The 13835-nt window shown below is 42.7% G+C and overlaps 1 protein-coding gene across 1 annotated transcript in view; it reads right to left on the reverse strand.

Moving 5' to 3' along the window:
• LOC102448559 (ligand-dependent corepressor) overlaps positions 1–13835 on the reverse strand; it is a 78665-nt gene that overhangs the window by 23565 nt on the left and 41265 nt on the right. The window contains exons 2-3 of the mRNA XM_075934484.1: positions 4977–5042; positions 4485–4564 (exon numbers count right to left, since the gene is read on the reverse strand). Of these exons, the coding sequence (XP_075790599.1) occupies positions 4485–4564; positions 4977–5042 (146 nt within the window). The remainder of the gene's footprint in view (positions 1–4484; positions 4565–4976; positions 5043–13835) is intronic.

A 13835-nucleotide genomic window follows, 5' to 3' on the forward strand; every position in this document is an offset into this window, starting at 1 on the left:
ATCTGAATGTGTGATATTTTACATTGTCATAACACCTTTCTTGCACCAATTTCATTAACAAAATATAAAGCGCTATACAAAGTAGGTGCAACTCTTTGGATTCTAGGAAACTGCCAGATCCACAGAATTTGGGAGACTGGGAGTTGCCAGTTATTTCCCATTTTATACAAAAGTGCTTTAAATGAGAGGCAGTGATGCTTAGCGGATAGAGTACTGGAGTGAAGACCTGGGTTCTATTCCCAGCTCTGCCACCAGCCTGCTGGCTGACACTAGGCAAATTAAGTCATCTCTGTGTGCTTCAGTTTTATTTTTGAATATTCTCAACCAACGCATTCGCTATTCTCCCATGAAAATCATACAATCCACAAATGTGCATAGTGTGCTCGCCACTCCACTCTCCAAAACAACTGCTACCCGTACACTGATCTTTTCAGCGCACTGCAGTTAGAAACACGGTCTTCTCTCCTTTTAAAAAAATGGGTGAGAGTCTGCCTGCTTGGGAAGGCAAAACACTCAGCACAGACTAGAGCCAAGAGCGAGGGGCCTTACCCCCTACTTAGCTCTGCAACAGCATCTGCACCACCCACGGCCACCCCAGTCCTGAGCTTCCTTTGAGCACAGCCTGCTAGTGGCACCCAGCTGCACTGACTGATGTGCACAAGGGAGAGAGGAGGAGGAGGAGGAGGAGGAGACTACTTAAATCATGGGTACTTCTGAGGTCGCAGAGTGTAGCAGAGAAGTGCAGCGACTCGCGGTTCAATCCAGTCGCCCAGGCAGAAACAGTAAGGGTGGTGACGGGAGGTAAGCGAGGGCAGGGAAAGGGGAAAGAGGAGAGTGACGGGCACCACAATGCTGTCCAGTCTATGCAGTGCTTTCCTCCCGACTGCAATTGCAATTACACTAATTCCACACCAGCACCATCGCCACCTGCCCCGCACGGTTCCTCTCCCTTCTAACACCCTCAAAAGGCGGGATGCAAACTGAACCAACAGAGCTGCTGTATCAAGGAGGCAGGCAGCACAGGGAGCATTCACTGACTGAAATCTTATGTCAGAGAGATACAGAATAATTACAGCACTGTTATGGAAAGTGCAGCCGAGAACTCCAAGAGAAACCAGGTAAAGAGATGGTTGAAGTAGTTCAACTGCAAAGAAAAGGGTTCAAGCAAACTGGTATGAGACACACACACTCCAAGTTAAACGGCACCCTTCATCATCCACAATTTCATGTCAAGCGAGTTTTTAATTCAAATAATAAAATAAGATAAGGTAGTTACACACCTTACTGCCTGCAGCCCCTCCCATGTGGTGTTACATGTGAGCTAAGGACACCAGCAACGGTTGCAAATAATGTTGGATAGGCAGATCCATCTTTCGATGGGAAAGAAAGCACTTCACACAGCCCCAGGCACTTTTAGTACAGATGGAGTGGCACTGCCCACCCACATCCATTTCTCCAAAGGCTGTCGTGAAAGCGAGAGGGACAAGTGGGAAATCCTATGAGTTCCAAAAGGGGCACAAATGTTGAAGCCCACAGTGGACCCAGGGAGGCTAATCAATTCTCAGAATTAGTTTTACTGCAGTAACAGTGAAGTTACAAGTAGGACCATACCAGCTCCTTTGTCACCGTGACAGAGGCCACAATCTTCTTTGTACACAGCAGTTGCGGGGAGCCTTCCTACCTGCTTCCTGTTACGAACACGAACTTTATCAACAACTATTCGTACCAATCTGAAGGCAAGACTAGGTGACCATCACAAACCCTTCCGGCCTTGGCATCTACACACTTCTGTTACTGCAGCCACTCCCGCCATCTTCCAGCTGCTTAAACCCTTTTGATACAGGAACTCTGTGATGACCGACACGCAGCCTTGTCATCTCTCCATCCTAACCCAACCCTCCTATGGCCTAATGTGCTCAGCTAACGAGGAGCCTCACGTCCCGATATTATTTCAAGGGTTCTTTCGCTGCATTCCCCCTTCTAAAGTTCCTTTGGCCAGTGAGAGCACAATTGCACCCGACAGTCCAAAGGCCTCTCCTAGTCGGCACAAGGGATGCAGTAAGTGCAGAGCTTAATTTGTAATGAAAGGTACCAGGGCTCAAACTACTCTTGACTTTCACAACCGACATGCAAGCCCAGAGATCCCAGGGCAATGACCTTCCAAGCCTGGAGGTGCCAGCGCTCAGCCCTGACAAGGCATGACTAATGTGCCCCTACAGAGTAAACATTTGCTGAATATTATCGCCTATACGGTAAGGCAGCGTTCCTCACAGTGGGCCATGGGCTTGCTGCGGGAAAGCCACTAGTGGGCCTGCACCACTTTGTTTACCGAAAGGGTCCATAGCCATGGGGCCTCGTGGCTCCCATTGGCTGTTTCCCGCCAAGGGGCTGGCTGGAAACGGCAAACCGGAGCCAATGGGAGCCGCAAGGCTCGTGGCCATGGACCCTGTACACAAAGTGGCATGGGCCTGCAGCCCACTTTGAAGAATACTGCTTTAATGTTTATATCACTCAGTGTACATGACAGTCAAAATTAGAACATGTTGCAACTAGAAAGAAACGGCTAACATGTTATATTCACAATACAGCAGGGACAGCCAAGCTTTCAGCTAATAGCTAGATTAGCAACTAGAAAGCAATAAGTGGACCATACCTAATATACACATAATGGACCAAATTGCAGATGCTCTTGTCTTAAATTTTTGCTGTGCACGTAGTAACGTCAGACCCTTCAGTATCTTTATTTTGGTGGGACTGTTTGTCTAAATAGGCAACTCAAGAGTCACCCAAATCCTTCTCAAATCTGCTTATCCAACATCTGATTCCACTTCACAGACTGGGCCTCTCCTCCTTGTATCCGCTCCTGACAACATAGCCAAGCGCATCCTTGATGTAAATCCATCATCAGCTTGGAAAATAGAGGATTGAATGGAGATAGGATAGAGATCTATAAAAGCCTGAATGGTGTGGAGAAAAGGAACACAAGTTTTTTTAACCCCTTCACATAGCACAAGAATTAGGGGTCACTCAACGAAATTAACAGACAGCAAGTCTAAAACATAAGGAAGTGCTTCTTTATACAACATACGGTCAACCTGTGGAACTCATTGCCACGGGATGTTGTGAAGGCCATAAGAAACAAGCAGGTTCAAAAAAGAATTAGATAAATTCACAGAAGACAGGTCCACCAGTTACTATAAGCCAAGATGGACAGCAGGCAGGGACACAACCCAATTCTCTGGGTATCCCTAAACATCTAACTGCTACACTAGGACTGGATGACAGGGGAGGAGGAGTCAATAATTGCTGTTCACGTCACTCCCTCTGAAGCTAGATGGACCATCGGTCTGACCCGTACAGCTATTCTTATAACAGCAGATTATGTTCAGAACTCACTGTGTTGGTCGGGGTGTCTCAATGGAAGACAAGGAACCCTTCTCAAAACAGCTCTGCATCTACTCCCGCAAGCCCTAAGAAAAATGTTCATGTAAAAGTGGAAGGTGCCAATGTCATGAGCATTGTGGCTCACAGCAGCTAGGAGCCAGCAACATAAAACAGTACGGCACTTCCTATTTGCACAAACCACACTGCCTTGTGTGGTAGCTGCAGCAAAGAAGGGCTTTCCCCACCCCCAGTGTGCTGGGAGAACCTGCTAATGGACCACGTGCTGTATTACTTTACATGATCACTTCCTGCATAAGTTGAGAGGTCCAGATTTCCCTGACACAGTAACTAAGGATGTGAAAATGCCTTTAAGTAACTGTGGAAGTGCTGGAAGTTTCAGCTGTTACATGGTTGGTTACATGTGGGGCAGCAATCTGCTCCCGGGAACTGGTGGGTAACTGTGAAGATTCATCAACAAGCCCAGGCTCATTGGTTAACCAAGCACATGGTGACACACTCACATCCTGACCGTTAACCCTTCCTGCCTGCATTACAGACCCATATTTCTGCACAGACTGAGCAGACACCCTACGCTCAGCGCTTGTTGCAGGCATGGCTACAGTCTGGTTACAAAACGCGTATGTGGACACAGGCTTCGCTCCTGCACATCCAGGCTGTGACTTGGTTACAAATGTGGCAAAGCACTGCTATTTTAGATCAGCCTCTTAATTCAGAGACAACAGGTCTCAGGATATGGAACAAGGCTCTGCATCTCTCCATGTCCACATGGAGGGCAGTCACTGACTCCAGTGCAGCTGTGCAAGACAAAATGCTTACAATGAAGCAGGGGATCTGTACTTTCTTTCCTAATAGTCTTTGAAACAAACAAAAACTCCACACAACACACCCCCACACGCCGAGAAGAGACATCTTTGCCCATTGTCTTGCATTTGATTTATCAATGAAAAAAATGTTAAGCGGGAAAGAGGAGTGGTAGGGGAAAGAGCAGATTCTCCTCCAGCTACATAATTATGTTCCTATCTAGCTGGGACAAGTGGGCGAAAGCACAGCCCACTAGCTTTATACATCTGCAGCGTTACCTTCACTTTTTCTCTTCTCAAGCAGCAGAAAAGACAATTTTCATCAAAAGACCAATCAGAAACACCTTCGGGCTCACAGTCTGTAAATCAGAGGAATAGCAAATTACTTCATATTCATAAACCACAACTTAGTGGTGCCAAAAGACAAACCAATAAATACCTGTTTCACAACATTCTTCTCTAGGGCCTGCAGATGCAGATTTGGTTTCTGACATGTTTTAAATCCCCAAAATATTCCAGAGATATATACTGTTAATCTATGCACAATGAACCTGTTTCTTTCTAAGGAACGCCAAATACATTGCCAGCTACATAAAGATGAACGCACATTCATTAGTAATTTTAGCCAATATGAAACTAACTGTGAGCATTGCCTGGGGGGAGGGAAAAAAGCACAAATCACCACGGTAACACACATTTTCTAGAGGCAGAGCTGAAATTGCTTCTGTGGTTAGAAATGCAGAACAAGACACAAAATTAAAGACTGAATACCTTTAAATAAACTGAGATCTTTTAATAATCCAGGTCCAAACAGCCCTTCTAGAATACTTTCAAACCCTAAAAGCAAAGAAAAGAATTGTTAGCTTTCTAGATAAAGTACGTCAGTCACTACCCGAATATTTACAATAGCAGTTCTATATTTATCTATTCCAAGAACAGATGTGAACATGTTTTCTCCTAGTATTCCCAAGATCAATAGGTCAACTGTAATGACTAAGTTTCCAAAAAAATCATAACATCCTAGAATCCAGTTTCATTCCCGTACTTTTGCAGATAATGGGGTTACAGTGTAGAGACATGTTAGACATTATGGAAATGATTTTGGAAAGAATGTGAAGTTTTAATTTCTATAATGTGCCTCTCAATTCAGGGCACTCTCCCAAAATATTCATTACTTAAATAAACACCTAAATTCCATTTCAAAAGAGGTACAATTTTTCCAGCGAAAAGTCCATTAGCCTCTTCTGTGCCTTGTTCTAAATCTCAACATTGTGAATTATAACATAGGCCAGAGTCAATTTTTCAAACTTCCCCCTAGTAACTTCATGGGAAGGGGAAATCCTAAAAAGAAGAAAATTTCAGCAATCCTATACCACTAAAGAAACAAATTCAAATCATTAGATATTCAGTGTCAGTCCCACCTTTTATATACTGTCTGATTTACCCTCATGCAATGTACTATGCCACTCTTAAGTGCTAATCAATTTTAGCACCCTCAGAAAAAGATTAACTCTCCCTCCTAAATTAGTGCGACTATGTAAAGTCAATATTAATCTAACTCCTATCTAGAAGCAAAGTCTACAGAGGCATTAACCACCCAATACTGACCAGAAGACACATTACCAGTGAGTGAATACTAAAAGGGCAAAGAGTCTCAAAAAGGGACAGTCACCTCAGTCCTATTTCTATGTGAAAATGTTTTGCCTACTACTGCCAGCAGTGACACAGAAGATTTTAAAAAAAATTAAAAAATCTCCTAAGTATGGTTACTCTGTGCATTTGATTGCACTCTGAACAGTTAATTGGTTTCTCCTGTTCACACAGGTCTTTCAAAAATAGCAAAGAGAGAGACAGTGTCATTTTTGCAAGAGGAAACGGTATTGTAAAACCACAAACTGGCAGGGGGCGTCAGGGATGGGAGAAGTGCCTGAAATTACTTTCAGTTTTGTTTTTAAACTGGCTAGAATTCAAGGTGATGGTAACCCTTTAAAGAAAGAAAGCTTAATATTGGAAAACAGCACTTCTCAGAAAGCAGCACTGTTTCCTGCATGTACAGAATCCTGGCCTGATGTCAAGTCTTATTCTTTGGACAGCATGCTCAGTACCAGTGGAGACCAGGAGCAGCTCTATTCCCTCATGTGATACTAGCTACAATTCTCATGCAACACTAGAAGCATTAACAACATCAGCTCTAAGACCCTAGAAGCACTTCTAGCATTTAATGCCAGTTAGCTGCTAAAAGACTGCCAAGGAGCAATATCGATGGTGGTAGTACATCTTGCATGAACATGGAGACTGATGCTAATATTTAATGTCAGGAGAGCAGTCTAAGTGGAAAAAATGGCAACAGTGATGTGGGAAAAAATAAATGAGTGAAGAGAAAGAGGGAAGAGAACAGAGGAAAGATTATTTAAAAAAAGAAAAGCAGGAAATAAATATCCCATCCAACGGCACCTTGTCAGGCAGACAAGCAACACTGCTTCCAAAAAAGCCAATTCAGGCTTCAGGAAGTGGCAGGAGCAATGGGAAGGGCCGAACCACCTTACCTAAGAGAAGAAAAATAGAAGAATCAGGGTATTGACCCTTTATGCTTTACATTTTGACTCCTTTGCTATTATTGATGGGACAATGACCCATAACAATTCACTTCTGAAATAAACCCCGAAGTCATCTGGCCAATCAACCCCACCTCTTAACTTCTTTGTTGTTACAAAAATCATTGATGCTCAGATTTAACTCAAACTCACCATTCTTAAAATAGTAACTGACAGTGACTCATGCCCCGCAATTTGTCATGCATGCAACAGCATACTGAAATCACGGCCGAGTTTTACAGCCTGCATATTGTACAATCGTAGTTCGCTAGCCCACTGTTCTTACTGATGTTAATGCCACTCAGTTTTTATTAATATTAAATATTGGATTTAGCAGTTGCATAGCAACGGCAGAACATCTTATGTGCAATTCTTGACATTAAATGGCAAATAAAGGAAGAATGAATGTATTCAAAAATTATACTAAGGACCTAGCAGAACAGCCATGTAGCCCAATCCTCACCACCACCACCCCAAAAAAAGTAGAGTGAAACATAGCAAAGGTGGAATAAGACTTGCCATATTATGTTCACTTAGGATCCCCTCCTCCCTCCCCCTAAAAAAGCATTTATGCAGAATGAATACAAAATGCACAGGAAACAGTCTTGAAAAAGGAACAGCCTACTTTTTATACTATTTTTTCCTCTATTGTCACTGCTCTTAGAAGTTTGAAAAGAACATATCCTTTCCCATTGATTTTGTCCTTTTCCCATTGGAAGAGGATTTTCTCCCTGCATTTCAAATGGAATAAAAATTAACATGGCTGCCTTTGTTAAGTCCCTTGTGTGTATACCTTCAGCATCTGTATCAGTGTTTGATAGCTCACAGCAGCTACAGAGCAGGGTGGGGGAGCAGAGACATCACAAGTCACAGGCAATGAGGGGCGAGGGAGAATGAAGATCCCAAGATTTTTTTTTTTGGGGGGGGGGGAGGTTTCCTGCAGTTTTTAGTATCTCCCACATTGTTCCACAGAATCTAAGCTTCTATACTTTTTAAAACCTATCTTCCTTTTATGGCCCACTTTCAACAACAAAGAAAAAACAATTTGTCTTTTTATTCTTTATAATGTATTAATAAAGCCCAAAAAAGTCCTGGGCTTTTTTTAGGTTGGGTTTTTATTTTATTTGTTTTTTTGCTCCCTCATTAGAAGTTAGAGTTTATTCACTCTAGAAAGCTCTATAGTGTCTGGAGAATTAGCAAAGCAGGCAAAAACCTCAAAATCACAACAGAGAATGCAGTTTTATATTTTTTTAAAAGCTATATTGTTCACACCCATTTCTTTCAATGTCCAAAAGCATTATTTTAGGTGTGAGTTAACAACTCAGCCTCAAAGAAGTCTTGTAGCAAAATCTGGGGAGAGGAGACTTCACGTTGACCTTCCTGATGTGTGTCTGTATGGTTAAAAATCCCATGCACACATGCATGTCATGCTTTCTCTGTCAATCCAATCACCCACGTTTGCAGGTGATCTTTGAGATCCTCCCTTATATACACCAACAAACTGCTGCCCCGTTAACCCAGCCTTGGAAGAGAATGTGAATTCTCTTCTCCACAATTATACTCCCCTTCATGAAGTGCTGATTCAAACCCTGGGTGTGCCATTTCCACACTAACGGCAGCAAAGCTCAGTAAAGCAGGTTGACTCTCCAGGTTTTCATACCATGTTCAGTTAGCACCCGAGTGCATTTCCTCATTTACCTAGGCAACTGAGAATGGAGACTATCTTCCCACCCACCTCCAAACATGTGACCTGGCAAAGACGTATTATGGAGCCATGATGCTATAAGCAACAGTAATCCTAAACCATATTCAGCAGAACAGTGGCTGAACACTTCAAGTTTTGCAAAAGATCTCACTAGGATGTAAGCACTTCAGGTCTTCTTTTAGACCCAATAAGGATCTAACAACTTCTGCCCTGCTTAACCACTAATAAGGCTGCTTAAAATATTACAAAATATTAGTGAGGCTCCCCCCCTCAAAAGGGGAAGCATCATCAAACTCAGGGACAGCACAATGTTTTGTTTATGGTTCTTAGTCCTCACCTACTTCCCCAGAGTTGGACACTAACCGAGGTGCAGACTGGGGATGTTAAATTTGGAGTAATTAACTAATCGAGTAGTCGATGGGATTTCATTAGTCTATAAGGGCACCTCCACCTCTGAACTGTAGCAAGAGCCCTGCTGGTCTCGTGTACATTTCAAAAGCAGAACTGCTGCAGAAGCTGCATGAGAAGAGAATGCCTCAGTCCCTGCTTACGCTGTTTCTGCTGTGCCTCTACTTCTCTTGCCCCCCACAGAGACGGTGTTTGCGGGAATCGGCTTTTAAGCTCCTGCTCCCGACTCAGGCTCCCCCTCTTGTGACCCTTCTGATAGATAAGCATATGCTTACTAGATAGTCGACTAGTTGCTTAAATCCCTATCGTGGACATCACCTTAATGTGTAATAACTACGTACGCAGTAATGACAGATCTAACAATAAAAGCCAAAGAGCCATGAGAGTTGTCGTCATGCTGTTACTTTCCTCAATTTTGTATCATGCATAAGATTATGATAACAGCAAGATTTGGGTTTTACAACACTACTTAACGAGACATCTTAATGCTTAGCTAGGCAAGTTTTTGCCTGTAACAATGGTGGTATCAGAAAAGAAACGATGACACAAAGGGATCCAAGAAAGTAAACATGTTCCAGTTTGAATTACCATAACCCTTTAGTTCAAAACTATCCCAAAGGATACCGTGATAGCAATGTGCCCACAACTGATTTACAGGTATCCTAAATCTGTGTCTTTGGCATTTGGGAAAAGTCTGTCACTACTGTAGTGGGCCACCTGCTGAGTCCACTAACGAGAGCACAAAAATACACACGCTCATTTTGGGTAGGACCTGAAAGTTGTTTTAACTGATTGAGAACTTTCTAAAACAACACAACATGTGGAAAGAGTTGGAGAAGGAGAGATCAGAGAATTCCATGACCAAAGCATTAATGCAGAGTTGTGGCTGGTTGGTGCTATGAGGTGCCCATGGAGAATGCAGAGCTGAGCAACAACTCAGGCATCTGAAGATAAGGAAATGCAGTTAATGCCGGCCATGCAAATTTTGCTCTGCCACCATCAGCAAAGCCCCGCTATAGCCTCTTTACTCACACGCTCTGCTTTGCCAGACACAGAGTTGCTGAAACACAGCACGTCACCTCTGTTTACATCTACTCACTTTCACCCAGATGATTCCACTACAAACAATTTCCTAACCCAAAAAGCGGTGCATCCAGGATGGGAGAATTTACATGACACTTCATCTTGACAGGCATAGAACTGATCACAGAACTCAAAATAATGGTAGAGTAGATACAAGGGATCGTCACTTGACCACATGTATGATGTGCAAACTGAATAAAACCCAGACCAGTAAAATATATAAGTGGTGCTTTTAAAACATCAATTTCACAAAACTGAAAGCCAGTATGAACTAAGGATGTTAAGTATCGACTGACTAATCGAATAGTCGGTGCATTTTGCATCAACTATTCGATTAGTCAATGGGGCACCTCCGCCCTAGTGCTGTTGCTACACTTCATAGGCGAAAGCGCCATGTGGAGCCTGGGGTCAGTCCCCAGTTGATCCCAGGCTCCACGCAGTGCTGTAACTTTGAAACACAGTGTGCAGCCTGCGGACACCCCAGCTGGCCCCAGGCTGCACACAGCATTTCAAAGTGGCAGCGTCACTTGGAGCTCAGGGTCTGGACCTAGGCTTCAAGTGGTGCTGTCATTTTGAAGTACTATATGATCGAGGCAGCGGGGGGAGGGGGAAGCAACTAGTCAACTAGACCTTCACATCCCTATTATGAACCAATTCAGTGGGGAGAAAGAATGCAATGAGAAAGATATGAACAGCTAGGAAGCTCTTTAAGAGCCTTTCACCAAAAGTCCAGTAAGCCACAATCAAGAAAGATTGTGCTGATTAAAAAAAACAACCTGGTTTAAATGGGAATGATAGCAGCTATAAGTACTACACACATAAGATACATACATGAGTGAGTGCGCGCACACACACACACACACACACACAAGCTGTCAAGCAATTAAACACTAATCCTGATTAATCACATTGTTAAATAGAATTACTATTTAGATATTTTGGATGTTTTCTACATGTTCAAATATATTGATTACAGTACAGAATACAAAGTGTACAGTGCTCACTATTTGAGTACAAATATTTGCACTGTAAAAAAATACTATTTTTCAATTCTCCCATTAGAAATACTGTAGTGCAGTCTTTCAAGATTTATGATTTTACAAATGTGGACCGATGTATGAAAAACTCCCTACATTCAAAAACTAAATGTAAAACTTTAGGGCCTACAAATCTACTCAGTCCTACTTCTTATTCAGTTAATTGCTCAATCAAACTAGTTCATGTTTCTGGTAGATAACACTGCCTGCTTTTTCTTTATAACCCCACCTGAAAGTGAGAACAAGCATTCATATGACCAGTGTTGTAAGATATTTACATGCCAGATATCCCTTTGTGCTTCAAGAACCATTATGGAGGACGTGCATCCATGCTGATGAGGGTTCTGCTTGTTAATTTAAAGCAGAGCAGACCAATGCATGTTGACCATCATCATCTGAGTCAGTTATTACCATCGGAACATTAATTTTCTTTTTTGGTGGTTTGGGTTCTGGCGTTTCAGCATCGGAATTGTTGCTCTTTTGAGAATTCTGAAAGCATGCGCCACACCTCATTCTCAGATTTTGGAAGGCACTTCAAATTCTTAAACCTTAAGTGGAGTACTGTAGCTCTTTTTAGAAATCTCACATAGGTACTGTGACGGCGCGTTGGGGTTTTCCCATCTCCTGCACCCCCGAAATGGCACAAACAGACTCCCCCAGCCAGTAGAATAGAGGGAGTTTATTGCTCCTCCAGGATACAGCACAGCACAGATGTAATCTGGTTACAGGGCAGGCCTACGATGCCTCAGCCCCCCTTGAGATGGGAGAGCCTGGGCTCCTAAATCCCAGCCTGTTGCCTAGGCTGCTTCCTCCATGATCCCAGACAGAAACTAACAAACTCTCTTCCAGCCCTGCCCCACAGCTAGGGGCGGCATCCACCTTCCTTTGTTTCTCTCCTTGGGGGGGTAGCTGGTCAGACAGGCTGAGAGACCCTCTTTGCATAATGACTCATCCCCTGCCCTGCTGGGCCACGCTACAGCCAGCAGCCAGTGGAGGTAACTCTCAACCCACTGCCCAGCATAGCAACCAGCAAGGTACCCCCCCACTACGTCACAGGTACCTCTGCACATTGTGTCAAATCTACAGTGAAAGTGTTCTTAAAACAAACAGGTGCTAGGTCATCATCGAAGACTGCCATCATATGAGCTATATGGCAGAATATGGGTAAAACAGGAGAAATTCTCCCTCAAAATCTTCAGTCACACATTTAATTAATGCATTATTTTTAGTGGGAATCAGTACTAAAGCATGTCCTCTGGAATGGTGGCTGAAACATGAAGGGGTATACGAATATTTAGCACCTCGGGTATGTAAACACCTTGCAATGCTGGCTACAAAAGTGCCACAAGAATGCCTGTTCTCACTTTCAGGTGACAATGTGAACAAGAAACAAGGATGCATTATCTCGGAAAAACAAACAAATCTGTTTCTCTGATTGGCTAAACAAGCAGCATGAATGAAGTGACTTGTAGGCACTGAAGTTTTACATGGTTTTGAATGAAGCTATGTAAAAAAAAATAATTCTACATTTGTAAGCTGTACTTTTATGATCGAGATTGCACTATAATACCTTATGATGCAAGTTGAAAAATATTATGTATCTTATTTTACAATGCAAATATTTCTAATAAAAATATTGGGACAACTGTACTATATTTTGTGTTAATTGAAATCAATATACATGAAAATGTAGAAAAACATCCAAAATATTTAATACATTTCAACTGATAGTCTATTTTAACAGTGTGATTAAAACAGCAATTAATTTTTGTAATTGCAATTGACTCAAATTTAATCATATGACTTAACTGACGGTCCTAATACACACACACACACACACACACACACACACAAAAGGGACAAATTGCTAGTCACGAATATAATTTAGAAACCAAGAATTATAGAAAATGGATAATGAGAAGTCAAGGGCCAGAAAAGTTAAGCACATTAAGAAAAAAACGAATCCTAGCAATAGCAGAAGTCTGTTACTTTATGCAAATAGTAGAAATGTCAGTAATGTGGAAAAACCACAGTGTTTAGTTATTGTTCTGCTGTATATAGGGAAAAGCAGGATGATATATTCATGTCGGATAATGATACTGTGCTTTCCAGTCCAACAGTAACAAAGGAAGAGGTTAAACAACAGCTACTACAGGAGACCACTGTAATTCGTAACTAGGATGCAAAAGTCTTTAAAGAGCTGACTTAGGAACTCACTAGACAGTTCGTGTTGATTTTTTAAAATAAATTATCAAGTGCTATACATTGCCTAGGGAGATTGTGTCATTGGAGGTTTTTAAGAACTGGTTAGACAAACACTTGGAAGCAATGGTCTAATTAATTAGTCCTGCACCTTGAGTCCAGGAGTCTGGACTAGATCAAGTAGTTTCCAGTCAGGGCTGTCAGGTCCACGGGTGTGGGGGGGAAGCTGCAAGCAGGGCTGGCGTTAGATTCTGTAGGGCTCAGGGCTGAAAATCAAAGCCTTGCTGTGCAGGACTGAAGGCTGGGGCCTCTGAGCCCCACCCTCCTGGGGCTGAGGCCAAAGCCCAAGCAGCTCAGCTTTGCAGGGCCCCCCTGCATTTAAAGGTCCCAGCCAATTGCCCTGGTTCCAAACCCCTAATGCTGGAAACCAGCTGTTGTGGAAAAGGTGGAGTGGGGTCTTTTTATACTCATATGCTAATAATGTTGCAACCCCAAGTGTCTTCAACAGTGTAACATACACACCAGAACGCCCTGTGGAATCCCCGGTAAGACAGCTATCCACATGGGTAGTGGGAAAGTTAAATATCTGTTAACTGAATAG

The sequence above is a fragment of the Pelodiscus sinensis genome, chromosome 8 (assembly GCF_049634645.1).
Source record: "Pelodiscus sinensis isolate JC-2024 chromosome 8, ASM4963464v1, whole genome shotgun sequence".
In the NCBI taxonomy this organism is placed as follows: Eukaryota; Metazoa; Chordata; order Testudines; family Trionychidae; genus Pelodiscus; species Pelodiscus sinensis.